The 21,968-nt window shown below is 40.3% G+C and overlaps 1 protein-coding gene across 6 annotated transcripts in view; it reads right to left on the bottom strand.

Moving 5' to 3' along the window:
* Positions 1-21,968, bottom strand: part of CTNNA2 (catenin alpha 2) — a 1,470,003-nt gene that overhangs the window by 138,149 nt on the left and 1,309,886 nt on the right. For all 6 annotated transcript variants that reach the window (XM_075191920.1, XM_075191984.1, XM_075192198.1 and 3 more), the window contains 2 exons: positions 14,964-15,115; positions 10,255-10,368 (listed from right to left, as the gene is read on the bottom strand). In XM_075191920.1, the coding sequence (XP_075048021.1) occupies positions 10,255-10,368; positions 14,964-15,115 (266 nt within the window). The remainder of the gene's footprint in view (positions 1-10,254; positions 10,369-14,963; positions 15,116-21,968) is intronic.

The following is a 21,968-nucleotide window of genomic DNA, read 5'->3' as shown; positions in this document are numbered from 1 at the left end:
GGCTATCAGGACCCGAGAATTTTGATGATTTCCTATCGGATCCCGTTCCAAATTCGTATAAAATAATAACGTTTTTCTTTTTTTTTTTAAATAGTAAAAACTATAAAAAGTAGAGAAAAAAATATAAAATAACTTTATTTAAAAAAAAATAAACTTTTTTTATATTTCACTAATAAAGCATTTTTTCCTTACTTACAGCTATCATAATCCTGAGATGGCAGTAACTAGAGTCTCGATTACAGTTATTAGCAAATTCAGCATTGTGCAATGCACTTTTTTTCTGCATGTAGAGAATAAGAATTTAAGGCTGAATTAAGCATGAGGGGAATTAAAATCTAAGGTTGTGTTCATTAACCTCTCTAAGGCTTAAAAGTGACAGGAGATGGGGTATAACCATCTTATGTCACTAGGGGGGGTTAAGGTGTAGTCTATGAAAGTGAGGGGCGGAGTGAAAATCATTCTCTAGAATCCAGGACGTTGCTCGCCCAACCTCCCTGGTGTTGGATGGATTCTCCAGCACCTGCGGAGGGATGTCATGATGTTCTAATTTTATGCAATTTTTTCTTCTCTTTTTGTTGGTTCCTGGCCTGGTATGGCTTTTGTCTGTTTGGAGTTTTGGATTGTTTTTGTTGCCAGAAAAAGTAGTGCAGTCGGTGGCCAATGATTGGTGACTGTATATTAAGGTAGTGTGAACCCGTTTTCCTTCGAAGAGTCGGCTATAGTTTTGGGTCAAGTGCTGCCCTTGTGGGTCAGCTTATAGTTACGCTCCTTTCAGCCCAGAGGGGTTGTGGGTTTTGTATTGCTCAGGATAATTGATCCCCAGTAGAGTGACGGTAGATATGAGTGCCCGGGTGAGTTTGTTACCCACATTGTTGATATTCAGAGGGGAAGTTGACCCACGCTCGGATATCCGGTTTGGTCCTTGCCGCACTGCCAGCTGTTTTCTTCTCCAGCATAAAGTTTACCAAAATTAAGCATTTTAAATACTGGCTAGTTTTGCACATAACACACAAATTCTGGTCAGTTTTATTTCAACACTGTGACTTAGTATTGAGCTGAGAGGTGTCCCACTCCCAAATCAGTCCACACATTCTAAATATACCCCCTGTAGTGCAAAGCTACAAAACTGCACCGTCTAGCTGGGATTACTTCTAAACCAAAGGAGGGCCAAGGTAATGTTATTATGAGAACATTATCACACATGATAAGACTGACAGGAAATGTCTTCTATAATGAATGGCAAGCTCTGCAATCAGGATTAATAACACCATCACCACTGGAAATAGATAAAGTACACATACCACACATATTAGATATCCCTACATAGACAGTCATTAGACAAACACAAAGTGCATATTAAAAAAATGAGTGTCATAAAACACAACTGATTGAGTGATTGTGTCTGGGCACATTGGGACCGGAAACAGCTCTAAACAGGGAGCATATTTCTTTTTAAAAACACTAATTAAATCAGTTTTACTTGCTTTGAAGATCACCAGCATTCAGCAGCAAATACCAGCAAATGAGAGGGTGCAGACAAATATAGTAAAAATAACATAATCTAGTAGGAGGCTTGAACTTATATGTCAGACCGGTCATGTGTCGAGTGAAGAGACCTGCTAAGTGCCATAAAATGCAGACAATGTGCCCATTTGTTTTTGGGATAATTTGAACTGAGTAAGTGTTATTGAACTGATTACAATGCAATATGACCCCGCACATGTCCAGTAGGTACAAACAGACACCGCTGCAATGAAAATGAGCACAATGGGCCTCATTTAAATTTGCACATAAGTCATAACTTTGCGTTTTACATAAACTTTGATGCACCGCGTACGCGTTCAACTCTGAGTTGTACTTTCGTTCCCATGCAAATTAAGAGGCAGGTCAGGGGCATTCACAGGTAAGTACATTAAGTCATGCAGGCACAAGTTGACCACGCCCTTTTTACACGCACCCTGTGTTCACCAACACTTTTTGCACTAATGGTGATCACAGCCATATCTTTGCTGCAGACAGGGGTGGACCTAGACTTTATTTTTAGGGGAGGAATTTAGCATAATCATGCCCCCTTCAGTCTGATTCGCTGGTCCCGTTTGGCCCGCCCCCTTGATCGTGATTGGCACCACCCCCTTGCCAATTTAAAAGATATGCCTGTGCTGTTAGGGGGACGATTGCCCTGATCCCCTCCTTCCCCTACTGTATAATACTGTATAATGCTACCTACTATATAATAATACTACATACTATATAATGCTACCTACTATATAATGCTGCATACTGTATAATGTCTGTCAGACACAGAGCTACATAGTGTATAATGCTACATATTGTATAATGCTAACTATTATATAATACTACACACTGTATAATATCCGTCAGACACAGAGCTACATACTGTATAATGCTACCTATTATATAATGTTACATAATGTATAATGTCCGTCAAACACAGAGCTACATACTGTTTAATGCTACATACTATATAATGCTACATACTATATAATACTACACACTGTATAATATCCATCAGACACAGAGCTACATACTGTATAATGCTACATACTATATAATACTACACACTGTATAATATCCATCAGACACAGAGCTGCATACTGTATAATGCTACATACTGTATAATGCTACATACTATATAATACTACACACTGTATAATATCCATCAGACACAGAGCTGCATACTGTGTAATGCTACATACTGTATAATGCTACATAATATATAATACTACATACTGTATAATGTCCGTCAGACACAGAACTACATACTGTATAATGCTACCTACTATATAATACTACATACTGTATAATGCTACATACTGTATAATGCTACATCCTATATAATACTACATACTGTATAATGTCCGCCAGACACAGAGCTACATACTGTATAATACTACATACTGTATAATGTCCGTCAGACACAGAGCTACATACTGTATAATACTACATACTGTATAATGTCCGTCAGACACAGAGCTACATACTATATAATACTACATACTGTATAATGTCCGTCAGACACAGAGCTACATACTGTATAATACTACATACTGTATAATGTCCATCAGACACAGAGCTACATATTGTATAATGCTACATATTGTACGATCAGCACACACAGAGAGGGGCAGGTGAGACAAACGTATTGAAGTATCTCCCATTTATCCCAATCAGCAGATTACGCTGCCTCATTAAACACACTACACGTCCATTAGTCTACACCAGCTATATATTAATGGATTGCTGGACAATACAAAACACATTCTTCATTCACTTATAGTGATTGTGTCAGCATTTAGCAAATGGAACCTTGGATAATAGTGTAAGACATAAAGGGAAATTTTTTACTATTATATGAATCAGATTGCATCTATTTTAAAATATTTATTTTCAGTAAATAATGACCTGTTCCCTAAAACCAGAATATTCACTTAATTAGAAATGTAAGACTATGAGATAGATTTATCAAATCTTCTAAAAAGAAAAAGTGGAGGTGTTGCCCATAGCAACCAATCAGATTATAGCTATCATTTATCTAGTACATTCTAGAACATGATAGCTAGAATCTGATTGGCTATTATGAACAACAACTCCACTTTTACTTTTAAGCAGGTTTGATAAATCTACCCTTGAAGCACTAAGGAAGTTTAAAGTTTTGATCTAAAAAAACAAATAAAGCACAACAGCACCACTACAGGCTGTGGCTGGTATTACACTCCCTAAGAGTTCTGAAGATGACTGAAACATGCATGTACTAATTTATTTATTAGTCAATATTTATTATGGACAACATTATGCAGTAGCACACCCAGGGAGAACATACAAACTCCACACAGATAGTGCCCTGGTTGGAATTGAACACATAACCCCAACGGTGTGAGGCAGAAGTGCTAACCACTGTGCCACCAGACCATCCTAATCTACATACAGTCACATTCGGAGGTGGAACTAGTGAGCTGTGGGCCCCGGTGCAGGGAAGCGAGGAGGAGGGACCTCAGGCCCCATTATCTCCATGGGCCCCTGTGCACCGCATCTGCTGCACCAATGGTAGTTCCGTAACTGGTCTCAACGCTGTGCTTTTGGAGCACCACATATACTATTGAATTACTAGAGCAGTGCAACAGGCCACATGGCCATCACTCCGCCCTAACTTCTCTACCGGCTATGTGCCCGTCAAATGTCCGCAAGAAGAAAAATATAAGTATTTGAAGAAGAGTTGGAAGGCACCACTCGTCCGTATTTGCCCGGATACATAGACTTTAACGGCAGAAAGGAACCTACCGGTCCATTTAGTCTACCCCTTGTTCTGTGTGTGTTTTTTGGGAGTGATTCTCAGGGTTGAAGGGGCATTGTTTTTATTAAGTGTTTTCTGTGTTTTTCTTTATATTTTCTGTTTAGGTCTTAACAATAGCCATAGGTTTGGTCCATGTAGTTTTGAATTCTTTTCAAGGGTGGGATACCGGGGGTACTTGGGGTCCACTAGTACTGGGCACCGAGGCTGCAGCAATACCGGGTTATTACCCCCTCCTAGACCCCTGCTCCCAATTAACAATATTAACAAGATCGGGACTCCAAAATGAAATCCCCCATCCAAAAAAAATCTCCATAAATAATATCTTAATTCATATTTAATAAAGTGTTTATTTAGGCTTTTAAAAAATGTATTTTGTTATTCTCTTGGTATAAAGTACTGAGGTTCATAGTGACCCCTGTCCATTATAATACGACCATTGAGTTGACAAAGTTTCTGCCACATAATTCCAATATTATTAATCACCACGGCCCTCACAGCTCAGGGGCATTGGGAAGAATCCCAACGCCCTTCAGATCGGGGCTAGTAACATCCGGGAGGAGGCAGCTGCACGAACAGTGATAATCTGGATCTCAAACCCAAATAGTAAGGGGCCAGCACGTATGCATTGATCATGTCAATCAGTAGTTCCAGACTGGTCCAGACTTTCAAAATATTTGACGGGCAGCACGGCGGCTCGGTGGTTAGCACTTCTGCCTTACAGCACTGGGGTCATCAGTTCAATTCCCGACCATGACCTTATCTGTGAGGAGTTTGTATGTTCTCCCCGTGTTTGCAAGGGTTTCGTCCGGGTGCTCCGGTTTCCTCCCACACTCCAAAAACATACTGGTTGTAAATTGGCTGCTAAGAAATTGACCCTAGTATGTGTGTCTGTGTGTGTGTGTATGTGTATGTTAGGAAATTTAGACTATAAGCCCCAATGGGGCAGGGACTGATGTGAGTGAGGTCTCTGTACAGCGCTGTGGAATAAGTGGCACTTTATAAATAAATGGTGATGATGATGATGAGCATTTTATATATATTGTATTAGATAAAGTAAGTCCCCTTTACAGACACAGTTTCCTCTGAGCTGTAAACTGCCAACTAGAAAATTAAACTCTTGGTTTTTTTTGGAAGAATGCATTGTGTAGGTTTTTACTGACCAGGAGATTATTAAAGCCAGCATTCAGTGTGGTTATTGTTGAGTATAATATGCTGGTAATTGTTGGGTGTGAGATGCTGGTTATTGTGGTGTAAAATACAATGTAATTGCTGGGTGAGATTCTCTGGCAATTACAGGCAAAACTTGTTGAATTGTTTTCCTCAGTCGAAAGTGCTAAACTTAAAAAAAAAAGTCCTAATTTTTATAAGCCAGTTATCTTCTAACATAAAAAAAACTAAATCTATTAATTATCCAGAAAGTCTGTTGTATCACTGTTTAAATGTAATATACCCGACTGCAAATATAAGAATGTAACAAAATCAAGCTTTATTGCTCATTTTAATAGTCTTATTTGATGAACCTATAACAAAAGGGAAAATAATCTCATCTACGGCAAATCTTTCCATTGTATTACCCAGCTACTAAATCCCACGGTTTAATCTGCACATTCCAACGCCTCGTATAATAATAGTAATCAACATTTTGCAGTTACTCTGTTTCATACTTCTGATTACACATCTTGATGGTTAAAATCTAATTATCTGATTCTGGGGAGTACTAGGGGGAGAACGTGTCTGAATCACCAAAAGTATAGCTGAAAAAAAAAATAGTTTTACACTGGAGCTAGCTAGCGTAATTAGTCTGCATGCGCGTGTTAAACATTCTTTCATGGTCCCTCAACCGGAAAAAATAGAGAGATTTCTAATGATTCCAAATCAACAAAACAATAATGCTGACGGGAATTCTCAGTAATGAAACGTAATTAAAGTATATTTTTTTTGTGTGTTTCATATTCATCTAATGCACTTGTGCTTGCATGAGCTTGCCTCGTTCTTTTATGTCACTTTCCACTAATGCTATTATATCTTGAACAATAGTGTTTAATCAGTTTGAACAGGTGTCAGTTTCTCTGACAGTAATTTGCAGACCTCGTATATTTAATTTGGAAGGCGAAGTGCTACGTGTTTTATAGGATTTAAGGAGAGCTACCAAAACTCATACACTTTTATTTGGTAACATAGTGTAAGGATTATAAATAAGATGTAACTTATTAAACGTATATCAGCTTTTAACACCCAGAGATAGAACAAGATCTAAAATCTGATTGGTTGCTGTAGGTGACAGGCAGAGTCGGATTACATCAATGGTGGCTGCGAACAAGGGGCCTGATTCATTAAGGATCTTAACTTGAGAAACTTCATATTTCAGTTTCCTGGACAAAACCATGTTACAATGCAAGGGGTGCAAATTAGATTTCTATTTTGCACATAAGTTAAATACTGTCTGTTTTTTTCATGTAGCACACAAATATCAAGTCAGTGTACAAATAAGCTATCAAGTATGTGTTGATCCAATAAGAGATAACCGGTGAGCAAATTGTAGAGTGATATACATCAGTGGTGCTCAACCTTTAATCGCTGAGATGGCGAATGTAAGGGGGTCGTTATTATAGGTCCCCAGGGGCCACCGTTCCATTGTTCTGGGACCCTAAGGGGCATATTCAATTGCTGGCGGTTCCCGCCGCGGAAAAAGTATTACCGGTATTACGGTAATACTAAGCCCGGATTTCAGCTCGCAGCTCCCTGAGCCGAGAGCTGAAATCCAGCGTGAAACGTACAGTAATAACGGTATTTACACACACTATTACCGTAATGACGGTAATAGTGCGCGGGGCGCGTTACTTAAGGCTGTGACGCCAACAATTGAATATGCCCCTAAATGTCATATCTGACAATCCCAAGGACCCCAAATACAGATTATGGGTCCTGTGCTATATGTTGCACACCTCTTATTTAAACAATGGCAGTGTCAAAGTGCTACGTTTGAGCTGAAGCAGGATATGTGATTTAAGATGATTGAAGCACTGTAATAAGATGCCAATGAGCACTACAGGGCACATATGATGTTGTTTCGGTACACTGACACTGCTACCACTTTGAATAGAGAGAATTCATATTATCCAGTATCATTTTTCACCTAATCTAATTAGTAGCGGGGGTTCAATTGGCCGTGTTACTGTAAACGCGCCCTGCGCACTATTAGCGATATAACGGTAATAGTGCACGTAATTACCATTAGTACAGCAATTTCAACGCCGGCTTTTTGCTTGCGGCTCAATTTGTGCTAGAATTACTGTATTAACGGTAATAGACTTAGCGTGGTAATTATTATAGAATAATAATTACATTAAGTGGCTTGTTTGTGGAAGGTTTTAGTGATGACATTGTCTTTGTCCTGCCCATTTAGAAAGTATCACTGTGAGATGCTCTAACCATGTTATTAAAGCAATGTTGTTTCGTAATCATTATATCTTGGTATCTTACTTTTCTCGTCTTGGTAGCGCTTTTGTAAATGGTTTTTGCTAAAGGCTGATTGAAGGTTTCTTTATTCATCCCATGCTAAGCAATTATTCATTCTGTTTTGTTGTCAAATAAACTATACAATTATAGGAAGACATAGATAATGTCTTGTTTTTTTCAATGAAAACGTAGAGGTCTACGACAACTGCGGAGACTCCTTATGTAAGTCTGTAATTATAGTACAGGATACATTATTTAGAGATTAGTCAATTTTTCTAAACTGTTCCTGGAAAAATTCCCCTCGCTCATTAGGACACAACATTTTTTTGCGTTTCAATGGCAGAATTTTGCCGTTAGTGTATTAGAATCGTCATCATCACCATTTATTTATATAGCGCCACTGATTCCGCAGCGCTGTGCAGAGAACTCATTCACTATCAGAACGCAGTTGTGTAAATGTGACAAAACAACGACTTTTGTTAAATTAAAACATGCGCCGTTTGTATATGATCCTATCCTTCTTCATGGTCACCGACGTATCCATTTGGAGCACAATATTTGCCAACTTGAGCGCTTAACATGCCAGTAACTTTTCTGCGGCAGTGAGAATCTCCTTTGTTGTTTTTCAGAAACTGTAGGTTACCTTTTAATTCTACGGCTAACTAGAAACAAACATAACGTACCCAGTTCAGAGAAAAATAAAATGAAATAGCAATTATAATAATAATTTACGAAAAGATATCTTGAATGATACAAAGCTTTAGAGCAATGAACCTGTTTAAAAAGTACTGAATGTTTAGCCATTGTACCCGTTTCATTGACAAGCTAAAAGTTCCACTTAGTCTTTTAAAACTCTATTCATCCAAATTTGCTGTAGTTGAGGTTAAATCATGAACACACTAAATATTTTCATTTCATTTGCCGGTCTCCATGACGACCGAGACGGTCGGTCAGTTGATTTGTGCATCCTATTTTGATCCAAGTACACGTCAGTTTGGCTTTCTTGGGTGCATTAAATATATTTTCGACAAATCATCTTTACAATTGAAGCAATTTGCTGCATAAGAAAATAACCTTAATGCTGTTTAATGGTGGGTTCCATACACTAAGAAATTATAGTCTGCTGGAAATGAAATTTATTAGAAAATAGATTGAAGTGTTACAATGTTTTCATCTATAGACCGAATTTAGTATGTGGAAATAATAGGAGGAAAATAATATAAGGTAACAAGCAGGTCATATTAATCTGTCTTTACTGAAAATATGCTGGAACACTATTTACGATGTTCAAAATAGAACCTAAGAAGAACAGGAATCCTAATTGTGCGTTTCTTTTATTAAAACAGGCTCCGAATCATTAAGACTTTTCCTCTCTCTCCGTTTTTCGGGTGAAGCCATTTAGGGTCAGTTTTAGAGCATGGTCTAAAGGGCATTTGCCCAAGGCCGATAGTTTAGAGGGGCTCCTTAGACGTAGAGTTTTTCTGGTAACAGAATATTGCTCACATTGGTACCACTGTATTGTATTATTTAACATTGTTTTAATCACTGAAAGGGTCATATTAACTAAAAAATGAGTCACAATAAATACATAGATATCCCAGCTTTCTATGCTGGTTTAATGTAGTAATGAGTTTGAAAGGACAGTGGACTGAAAGGGATAGCGCAAAACTGGTTGTGAGCAGATCATGTGACACATTCTCTGACTACAATCAAATCATGTGCCGGAATCATGGCCAGTAACACAATGCTGATATGAAGCCTGTACAGTGTCTCATGACCAATATCGGTAAATACGTCAATCAACCTTTTAGTGAATAGATAAAATACTGTGTATTACTGGGTAGAAAAATAAAGCCCAAAGTCATTGAAGTCTTTATATTGAACTAATTATGTGCATGCCATATCCTTTGACTCCTTTACGTCAGGTTGACATGATAAGAGGGGGTGTGCCGCTATCTGAGCCAGCAGGTGACCGGCTTTCAGACTTACTCTGCACAAATATACCATGTGGACTAAAGGATTCATAAACAGGGGCCAGTGATCTCACAACAGCTTAAAGTAGACCTGGCGCCGGGTCCTCTAACGCTGATTTAGTCCATGGTTTGCTTTCCACGTCACAGGTCTACTGGTATTTGTGCTGTGTGAAGCTGGCCCAGGAGGCAGCTTAATGCTCTGAATAAAAAGTTCTCTTCTTGGTGGACAGTAGAACCCTATTTTTTCACAAAAGTCACGATGAAGTAAAATGGAACAATAACGTTAGCGGACCTGGTGCCAGGTCAGTTTTAACTTACTGAAATTAACTGGGCACTAGCAAGTGAGCAATATTACAGCACAAATTACATTTCGTAGATGTCCCAAGGTAAAGTCTGCAGCTTAACATGAAGGCACCTGACGCATTCTCCTACTTCCTGAACCAGAACCCCCCAAGAATCTACTTATCTTAGACAAGAGCTAATTAACATTGGGAATTCCAAAACACTTACTCTTGCGCTCTGTCCGGCAATCAGCTGGTCATCTTCTGTCTGGACGCTTGTTCTGCTTCTGACATCATAATCTTCCTGTTCAAAGTCAGAATCGTCTTCTAATTCTTCTGGGGTCTAAAAGAATGAAAATAGGCCATGAGGAGAACATCGGGATAAACAGGAATACAATGTAACCTTCGCTGTCTTAGAATGTGCACTTCACTGTTTCGGACTATTAAACGGTACAATACGTACTTTATATATGATATGAAATGATTTGCCAGGGGTTATCTAAGTCCAGAGGTAACCTAGCAGATCCTTTTATCTTCGAGCAGTGGATCAGAGCAACATTCACCCACCCAATTCCCTTAAGCAAGCTTACTTTTTCATAGTAAGGGCAGCGATAAGCATCGCAGCCAGCCATGTAAGGTTGCCATATGGTGGGCAAGCTGTCACTTCATCTAGCTCTGGCGGCACGATAAGACACCCCGCATGGTGGCAGTATGAGTTAAGCCAAATAGGGTCCCTGGTGGAGTGATGACCACACTCTTTTTAGACAGTGTGGTACATTGATTTTGGAAATCCGTGACCGCATTTGCAGCCCATGTCTTTACCTGATTCAACCTTTAATAACTTCATAGGCAAACCGAGGGGCGTTCCTAATGCCTAGAAACTCCCCTCCAAGCCTGGGGCACCGTATAATTGAGGTGGCTGACCCTGCTCCCGCTTCACACAGCTCTGCTTGAAAAGGGAAAGCTGCATGCACCTAACAGTAGTGCACACAGCATTGCCCATGTATATTATGGGGATAGGAAGAGTTGGAGAGCAGCCAAACACCATCTAAAATTATAGCCACTCCCCCATGCATGCTGGTCACACCCACTGGCGGCGTGGTGTGAAAACCCCCCTCTACAAATCCTGCGTTTGCCCCTGAACTTATACCCAGAACTACGGCAGATAGTGGTATTATGCAGCTAATAACACAACACAGAAGCACTGGAAGCCCTGCGTGTAAGGTTTAATTGTAACGCTTAAAGCCAATAGAATTAATGCTTACGGCCAATATAATTAGGTTAATGGGATCATTTAAACTGAATGCCATTGATTCTATGTAGTTAGAGGTAGCTGTGTTACTATAAAACTGCTGAAAAGTGTCTGGAATCAATTCTATGAATGGAACACGCGGCCTGACTGAGAGATAGACAAAGACACTCCTGTCCCCATCAATACATTAGAAATAATACAGTAGAAAGTGGCAAAGTGTTGAGAGTTAAAAGAGCTAAACATATAATGGATCAAACACTCCCTAGTGTGAGCAATAAGGATAATATAAGTCACCGGGGAGTTCTGACTGCCTATGAAAGTGCAAGTTCAGACTGCAGACTGCTTATATGGGTCTTGGCGTTCTACTATCTTTATACTGCAAAGTACGGAGTGTTATTCTTTTTAATAAACATTAAATTCTCACTCGCACAGAAATATTTGCACACATACATACTTACATATATCGGGGCTGATTCACGTTCAGACGCACCCTACACGCTACTTTTGTTGTATAAAAGAGAACATAACTTGTGTGCAGTTCAAATTGTATTCAACTCCAAGTGCAAAGCTGTAACTTAACATTTTAGTGCCTGGGGCGAGAAAGAAAAATGCTGCCACCCTAGCCCTAAAATATTCATAAGCTATGCCCCTTTCAGCGCTGCGCCTGGGCGGTCGCCCCTATCGCACAGCCCTGGATACAGATCTGTCCAAGTACATCTCAAGATACGTTTCCATTTGAATCTGGGTGCAAGTGCGCTCTGCCTGAATATTACTTGCCACATGTAGACAGACAAACTGCAGGACACGCACAAGCCATTCAATAAAAGGTCAAATCAGACCAAATAAAAAGATTTTCAATTATAAAATAAATGAGCAACTTAGTATAATCATTAACAAAAAATATGGATATTTAAAAAAAAAAAAAAATAATCTCTCTCTCTATACATACATACATATATATACATTTTTTATATTAAATACATAAATCAAGATGATTATAATTGTGTATTATACATACAATGCATTTTTAAAATCTATCTTTCTTGCATACAGATGTTCTTTGATAGCTTGTGGCACGTATACCATCATCACCATTTATTTATATAGCGCCACTAATTCCGCAGCACTGCACAGAGAACTCATTCACATCAGTCCCTACCCCATTGGGGCTTACAGTCTAAATTCCCTAACACACACACACACACAGACTAGGGTCAATTTGCTATCAGTCAATTAACCTACCAGTATGTTTTTGGAGTGTGGGAGGAAACCAGAGCACCCGGAGGAAACCCACGCAAACACGGGGAGAACATACAAACTCCTCACAGATAAGGCCATTGTCGGGAATTGAACTCATGACCCCAGTGCTGTGAGGCAGAAGTGCTAACTACTGAGCCAGTGTGTGGCCCCATACGTGTAGTTTTTAATACAAATACTATGCCGTGACATTATACTACATTGCTCCCATAATGCTGCTGCCACAGATAGAGAGCCAGTATATCAGGCTCATCGGGCACTAGCAGGGAGCTAGGGCTGGAGATAAAAGTTGGGAAGCTGATCAGGACTGATGCTACCACTAGGCGGATCTATATGTTCATCTGTGGTGCCAAACGCTAGGGGACGCCTATACCTCTTAAGGAACGTAAATGCCGTTACGTGATGTGTTTTGTGTTAAATTGCTCTTTGCATGCCCAGAAACTATCTATACGCCCGTGATCGTAACAACATCCAACTCATCTTCGAACTCAATGGACACTTCCGATAGTCTACGATTTCATGGGTGGAATGGGGAGGGGAAGAGGCGTATGCACATAGTCAGGACTTCCACCAAAAATTACGGGGCCCAGTACAAATGTAACTGGCAGGGTCCCCCTCCTTTCTACTCTCACCTCACCCCACATTCATTTTTAAATTTTTCTTTACCCAACATTTGCCTCCCCACACATTTGTAGTTTAGTTTTTTGTGGTGTCTCCTTTCGGCTCCTGTCTGTTGACAGCACTGTGAGGTTATTAAGGGCTGGGACTGGAGCAAAAAGCAGCAACTGTGGAGCCCCACATTTTGGGAGCGGAGGCAGACATGCTGCCTACAATTGGGACCATTGCGCATCCTTAATTCCGTGCAGAGGTCTCTCCCCACGCCAACTCTCACTTCTCGGATGCAACTGCTGCCTAGAAACGGAGCCTGTTACCTCCTTTAATTTACTGTAGTGTCCCCCACCTCTAATAAATTTGTTTGAATCCAGGGCTGGTGGGGCCCCACTCTGCTGTTGGGCCCCATACAGCTGTACTGCCTGTAACCCCCAGATGGTAGCCCTGCACATAGTCACTGTAAAGTGTGTGCCAAGCTCGGGCACCAGCAGCTGCATCCAAATCAAACTATGGGCATCTCTCAGGTATGTGATTTCCAGTCGCATCACTTGCACCAGCTACAGCTCAGGTGTAAGTGCTGACTGATAGTGAAGGTCGCACATGCAGCTAGAACATGTGTTTGCAATCAGAAGCAACTGTAAAAATGCATTTTATGAACTTTTCTTCAATGCTGTTTTTGCATAGATTAGGATAATTTGAGTTTCTTTTCTAAAGTTTTCTCAAGTTACGGCTTTATTTTATGCTACAGAAATGGTTTTTGATGTAGGTCATGTCTACATTGTACATATTTGAACCTATTTCTGTTTACCAGAGTAAACCGCTGTAGACAATTACAAATTGCCTGGACTGTTTGTTGTATGTTAATTTTTTTTGACAATTTTAGACTTTTCCCTCATTTTTTTCTTTGTGCTCGTCAATTATGCCCAAGTTGCGTTGAACTCTGCATCAATCCCATAATGTTATTACCCAGCATGCATCGTGTTAGCAAGACAGACCACCTGACTCGTATTAATCAGGCCATAATACAAGACTACTTAGCACTCTTTCATAAAACAACAGCATGCTGCGTATTGCTAAGTAAGTTTTGTGAGGCGATTTACTATAGTTTTGTAGACATCTGTTTTTCTTACTAGCTACAGCTAAATGTCGTAGCATCTAAAATATATCTCTCTCGTCTGAGACGCATTCTGTTTATCCTGCTGGGAATAGAGCACTAACGCAGCTTGGTATAGGGAACATGGAATGATCTTTATGCTGAGTTTAGATTCTATGCACATTAGAGAACATATACTCTTCTACATACTCTTGTAGAGTGGAGTACTCACTTTTATGTTTGGTATTAGACTTAATTCAACGTAATGTAAATAGTCTGCACACTTCCACATTACTTGTATCTCCTTACTGGTTAAATAGAATTCCTGGGATCCTATTTAAACTTTCCTTGCATCTATATTTAAAGAGTAGCTCATTTGAATATCAGTGACAGGGAGCTGCTACATCCCAGAGGGATAGGGGAGTCAACCGGTCAGATGAGGGGGCCCCAGACAAACCCCCAAGTCTGTCTGAGCCCCTTAAACCAGTACCCCCCTGTCGGCATGTTTGGCACACTGCTAATGAACTCTGGGGGCTGAGAAAACACTGTATGTTGTGTTGCAAAAGGCAAATAGAAATATTGGGTTGGAAACAATAGGAATACAATGTTCTTCCAGTTACATTTCAGAAGTGGAAACATGTTGTATGACATCATTAAACAGTTAACATGGCATGTGAATCTTTAAACATATTGACGATCATGAAAGACAGAGAGACAGTCTTACCCTAATCATGAGTACGGCTTTCCTTATATCCCGCACGCCATCATAAACCAGTCGAGATGCATCAATAAATTCATTCTCTTCAAACGGTTGGGGGATATTTGTGCTCAAAGCCTCTATGGCAACTTCAACTTGTTCGGCAAATCGGGGCATAACTTAAAGAGAAGAAAAGAGGTGGAAAGAGCGTTAGGTTATGTTTTGTATTTTTCACATTTGTTGGACTAGGCACTGTACAAACTGCTGTCACCAGCAGTAGACCCAGGAGAGATAACTGAACATGGTTATGTTTCCAGGGTGGTAATGGTCTTTCTGTCACTTATATTTTTGAAGTGAAGAAAGGAAGAAAAAAAAAGAAAAGAAATTGCCTGGAGTACGACCTGTGATTGCCTGATGGATAACACAAGATACTCCGGCAAAACTGACTGAGAATAAAAGACTGACACTTCACTTCATGATATCCAGCTTAAAGTAGGACACCGGCTGCAAGACTTCAAAGTGTATTTACACTAAACAACATCACTCAGGGAAATTCTTAACACAACAAGGAAAATAACTACGAAATAAAGTTACAATTGCACAAGCACTGCGAGTTCCTGTACTTTATATCCTATTTATAGCGCACAGGCAATACAATAAAACATGATATTTATACGGTATTTTTTTTTGGTTATTTACTCTGTTGTCTGTACACATTGTCTGCAAATTCTATATTTTCTGTGGGAAAATAACGAGACAAAGACAAAACAAAAAGAAGGTCTTTATTGGCGTTCTAATTTATTTGCATTATTCAGGTTATACGGACCAGAAGATCTGCTGGGGTATAAAAAGCAAAACAATAAAATTTACAGTGATAATATGTAGTGAAGCCACAGGCTATTGATATGCTGTTGTATTTTATGCAGAAATGTGCTACTGTGTGTTGTTTAGCGGGCATGTTGGTCATGTGGTGCGGAGGTCTGATAGCCAAGGAAAGTTCTTGGTTCCAGACGCTTCATTGCTGCAAGTCATAGCCAACAACCAGGTCAACTGTTTTTTACCAACTGGTCAGTGCTTGGCCTGGTAACCTAGAGAATGCTGGAACAGTATATAAAGCCAAACAAGACTGTAGTAATTCTGGGAGTGCTAGAGGCTTGCTTAATGGCAGTATTATTCCTTGACCTGAGAGAGAGATGGAGAGAGATAGAGAAAAAGAGAGTGAGAGAAAGAGTGAGAGTGAGACTGAGAGAGAGAGAGAGAGAGAGAGAGATAAATATATAGTGCTTCAGTCATTAGGGAACGTATCTGGTGATTTTGTGCGTATCGTCTGCAAATCACTCTGCGTATGCCCAGAACCGGATGATACACAACAGCAAATGCAGCAGCGTCCAAGTCATCTTCGAGTGCAAACAAGACTTGCTACAGTCTATGATTTCAGGTAAAAGATCTCAATGTGTAATCAGGGGCGGATCTAGAAAATAGTTATACCCGGGGCGATTTAGGCCCAGCCCCCTTTTTCACATCTAAGGCTGACGGTGGCTGCACAGTATGTGCAGGTCCGTTCGGCAGTGACAGTGTGCTTCCAGCTGCTCTGATTGTGTTTTAAACAATAAACACAATATATATATATATATATATATTACCACAAGTCTCTTGAGATTCCTTCCTTGTTGACTTCAGAGTAAGCAGAGCCGATTTACGTGCAGTTTAAAACAAACACACAATGTGCTCAATATAAGTGCCTTAATGACTCAGGCCCATAGAGAGAAAGAGAGTGTGTGAGAGGGATAGAGATAAAGAGGGGGAGAGAGAGACAGATAGAGAGAGAGAGAGATCAGAAAGAATGAAATAAAGAAACAGAGAAAAAGAGATAAAGCGATATAGAGAAAAGAGTGTGTGAGAGAGAGAGATAGAGAAATAGAGAGTGAGAGAAAAAGAAAGAGAGTGAGAGAGTTTGAGAGAGTGAGAGAGATATAAAGAAATAGATAAAGAAAGAGAGAGCAATAAACAGAGAAAGAATGAGAGAGATAGAGAGATAAAGAAACAGAGAGGGAGAGATAGAGGGAGAGGGAGAGAGATAAAGAGGGAGAAATAAAGGTATACAGAGAAAAAGAAAGAGAGATAAAGAGAGAGGGTGGAATAGGAAGAGAGAGTGGAAAGTTAGAATGTTCTAAAGTCTGGTCTACAACAAGTACAGTTAGGATTGCCTTAAAATAATATTGAATAGACACAGACCAATCAATTACAATAATAGTATATTATACGTGTATAAGTGTAGTTCTAGTGTATGATAATTGTAATTGAACCAGCTTATTAAGTGTTGTTACAGTAATCTTACACGTACTCCTACATTTTAGCAGTCGGAGCACCTTGGCGGATATATTTCAAGAAAACAAGATGTACAACTACCAGTGTACAATTATCAGTGATGAAGAATTTTATTCAATAAGGACTTTATCCAATAAGCAACGAAATTATTTTATTTAATGCTCCTTTAACCTTACTGATGCTGGATTGAACATTCACAGAAAATCTAGGTCCAGTCTTATGTCATTCTAAAACATACAGAGAAAGGCGACTAAGCAGCAGCTTAAATGAAAACAAAAACCCAAAGAGGTTAACTAGCAATGACTGAGTGCCCGGCATGCGTTATTGGAAAAATATTACAAATGTATTATTTAAATGCATACATATAGATTGAGAGCATAAAATTGTCATTACAATCAGACAATATTGTCTCATTCATCATGAAAGCATTGGGAGGGGGTTTTATCATGTGCTACATACAGACAATCTGTCTTAGGCTTGGAAGGACATAATAGTAAGCAAAGAGATCGATGTACCATCATGAAGATAGGTGAATAGTAGGTTCTTATATGAATAGGTAGCAAAACAAGTACTGTATGTGAAGGATATTTTTGCAGAAAAGTGAATCTAGAAAGATTGTTAAAAATATATGCAATGTACCACTGTCTGGGGAATGCATAAGGGTGAACACTGTACAGTTTTTCAGTATCATGACAGTGAAGCATGTGTTAGGAGCCACCACGCTAATCGCAACAGCTCACACTAATTACATTCCGCCTTGGAGTGTGATGGCTCCTACTGTCTCTTCCGTCACAGCTTGGCAACCAGGATGCTCTGTGCTTCCTAGAAAGCCCTCTGATTGGTCCTCATTGGTTTAATTGGGAGGGAGAGCTCGTACAAGACCTGGAGGCATCCGAGTACCGGTGAGCATATCACGGTCTACGGGGGAAGCGGCTTGCTACAGGTGAAGACCTCTGTCTGCCTTATTCGAAGAGCTTGTCTAGTTTCCAGCAGGAGACGTAACAGCATCAAGATTGTTCCCGATAAGATATTAATTGCGGTAAATTTATAGTACTTTATCAAATGAAATGACAATGCTATAAACTGTACATAGCCAACACAAAGTGGAACTAAAGGTGACAATTGGGGAACACATTAGAGACATTAAAAGTGAGAATAAAAGTGGTCTTTGTGCCATAAATTTTCATTGACATAATAGTCCCCCATCACTCTTATTTAAGAAGAATCCATCATCTCTAATTTAGTGCTAGAAGGGTTGACTATAATAGAATCTTGTTACAATAGGAGGCAATGGTAAAACGCGTCGGGTGTGACGTCACCTGTTGGGAACACCAGTCTGCCTGTCTGCACTTAGGAACCTATTTTTTAAACATATTTTACCCCAAATAACGCGGAAACGGCTGTTTATGCATGATTATGGCAACTTTAAGTATCAGATCACTTATCAAAGCAATGAAATTATATTTTTTCCAGCATTCACTAAGTTATGTGCTTATTAGCACTGTCCCCATAGCTCTCTATGGGGACAGCTATTTACCAAGCTGGCAAATGCACAGCTTTTCGCTAAATGCTAAGGTGGCGTTCAGCATATCATACGTTGCTCTATGGCCAGCGTAGACTGTAATCTCTCTGTGGTTTGAATCTGCGCATTTGCAGTCTTTCGGCTATACATGCACAGTATAAACTGGCCGAATATGGGAGAGATTTCTTTTGCCGCTGCAGTGAAAAGCATCGCTGGGGGGAAAGTACTTCGTCGAGACAGGCGTTTTCGGAAGCGCTGTCCTGGCAGGAAAATAATAATAAATAGTTCTGATAAATCGGAGCAAACATCTGTATATTAGATAGAAAATTATCAAGGAGAGATCTATGGCAATTGGTAAATAGGCCGCAGAGAGCAAACCATATGAAGCGGATTTGATGAACCGGTCATACTTTGGAAATACGTGATTTATAGTTTAGAAGTCTGCCGCATAAACTACCATGACAGTCAAGTTAATTTACTTACTATGTGGCTGTGACTGTCATTAGTGTATTTCACCGGAGAGGCATAGGCAAACCAAGTGGGGGGGGAGTGTCCTAGTGCCTGGAAACCCCCCTCCAAGCAGTGGCGGGCTGGCCCGGGGGGCAGCGGGCCGCTGCGTTAGACACCTATTAGGGCCGGGGGGTAGGCCGGCCGATCGCCCCCCTGGATGCAAAAAACAGTTTCTCCCCCCGCGGCCGCATCCGATGTCATCAGATGTGGCCGTGTCAGCGCACAGGTGGCCGCATCACATGACAGGGGATGCGGCCGCGTCATCAATGATGCGGCCGCATCCCCTGTAATATGATGCGGCCGCCTGTGTGCCCCCCGGCCACGCCTCTCCCAGCCCGCGCCTGTCTCCAAGCCTGGAGCACTGTATAATTGAAGTGGCTGGACCCTGCCCCCACTTTACACAGCTCTGCTTGAAAAGGGAGAGCTGCGTGCACCTAACAGTAGTGCAGGCAGCATTGCCTATGTATATTATGGGGTAGGAAGAGTTGGAGAGCAGCCAAGCACTATCTAATATTATAGCCACTCCCCCATGCATGCTGGTCACGCCCACTGGCGGCGTGGTGTGGAATCCTCCTCTACAAATCCTGCGTTTGCTCCTGACAGGGGACAATCGATGGAGGTATAAGTTGCTCATATAAGCCTGATTCTTTCTTTGAATTGAATCATTCTGTGGTGCACATCCGAATTTGGGCCATGGACTCACATTGTCATCTCAGCACAATTCTATGATATCTAGCACCCGGTATCATATATTTGCGCAAAGTTCTTTAAAACATGCTGTACAAGAGTCATAAAAGAAATGTCCCTTGTAAATTTGATAATATAGCCCCTACCATAAATTAAATGGATATTAGAAGCTACTAAGACAGTGTTGGCTAACCTGTGACACTCCAGGTGTTGTTACACTACAAGTCCCAGCATGCTTTGCCAATATATAGCAGCTTATTGCTGGAAGGGTATGTTGGGACTTGTAGTTTCACAACACCTGGAGTGTCACAGGTTAGCCAGCACTGTACTAAGAACTTCTCTGACTACTCCTCAATTTGCTCATCATCCTCAGCACCGATGTCAAGGTCCTCACCCTGGAATCAACTATTACAAATTATCTTTCATTTTTCGGCAGCGGTATTCATCCAATAAGTCGTATTTCATTTTACTGAATACCAATTCCGCTGTACTAACAGCCCAGCAGCAACAACACTGATAATGAAAAAGTTGCAGTGAAATTTATATTATATTTATGATATTATGTATATTGTATTTGGTGGCAGAACAGGCCGTTTCGTAGACTTGAGAAGCTCTGACGATATAATAAATTGTCTCCCAATTCGTGTCAAAATTCAGCGCCACCTGCTGTACAATTTATAGCCTATAAAGAGAGCCGGGAGTACGACGGCAACAATTCATTCTGCTCCGTGATGTGGTTGCGAGTTATTGAGGGGTCTATTTACCAAGCATTTTTCCTGTGGTAAACCCCCGAAAACAACAGTTTTCGGGGGTTTACCGTGAAATCACTATGTACTATTGAAGCATCGCAGCAGATAGCTCAGATATCTGCTGCTTTGCATTTCCCATCGTTTTTCTGAGCACTCCCCATAACAGTGTATGGGAAGTGCTCAGAACCACTATGTATTAAAGGCTAACTAGAGAAAATTTTCTCTTTTTTACATGTTAATGTACGCCATCTGAACCTGGCGCCATCTGAAGCTGGCGTACATTAACATATCTGAAAACTTTCGCGCTGTCCAGCTCTGCTCTGAAGAGCAGAGCTGGACAGCGCATGTGTGGAGGGATCATGTGATCCCTTCCTGTCAATCATCCTGCAGTTTGCCGGCAAGGATGTTACTGCGCATGCACCAACTATTCAGTCGGTACATGCGCACTAACAAAAAAAGAGAGAAAAAAAAAGAGAAGATCATCGCAGCCTTGAAAAATGAGAAAAGACTGCGATGATCAGGTGAGTCACTTCTCAGGAACAGCAGGTTATCGGCACTGCTGTCCCTGAGAAGTTTTTTAATGCATAGCCGTTACTTTTCAATCCTTATCAAGGATTGAAAAGTATCAAGTCAAAAAAACAAAGGGTCATAAATAGACCCCTAAGGGAGACGTTCTGGCAAAACAAAAACGATTGGGGGAATTCTGGGCAGAACAATTAAGACAAAATTCTGCCAAAAGAAATGCGCAAATGCTCCCAAATGTGTAATGAGGCAAATATTCAGCGGCAGAGTTTACAACCTTTCCCTCATCTCTGCTTGATACTTTAATTTCACATTGTATAGTCTTTGCAGCCGGCACAATCACGGCTGAAAAGTCGCACTGATGCCGAAAAACTACTGAGAATTATTGCACGTTTATTATGGTCAATGTTGGGTTTCTGCGTGGAAATGGAAACTTGTGCATTGAAATTTGTACCTGGCTACAATGGGACAGAATGATTTCAACACTATTATACAAATGCATTTATCATGCTGTCAAGTTTGACCTTCCATAATTTAAGTGGGTCCATCCTCCTCTTAGTCCTATGTGTGTGTTCAGCCACTCACCCTATGAAGATTGTGACAACCTTGTTTAATTGTATTGAAATTAATTATGCCAGTAATCTCTATGTGGGTATTTTAGTAATAAAAACACAATGTTTTTCCAGTAAATCATACTGATTGCTCAATTATCAC

Source organism: Mixophyes fleayi, chromosome 1 (genome assembly GCF_038048845.1).
Source record: "Mixophyes fleayi isolate aMixFle1 chromosome 1, aMixFle1.hap1, whole genome shotgun sequence".
NCBI lineage: Eukaryota > Metazoa > Chordata > Amphibia > Anura > Limnodynastidae > Mixophyes > Mixophyes fleayi.
Note: the sequence above shows the minus strand (reverse complement) of the source record. Positions and strands in the feature narration are given on the sequence as shown.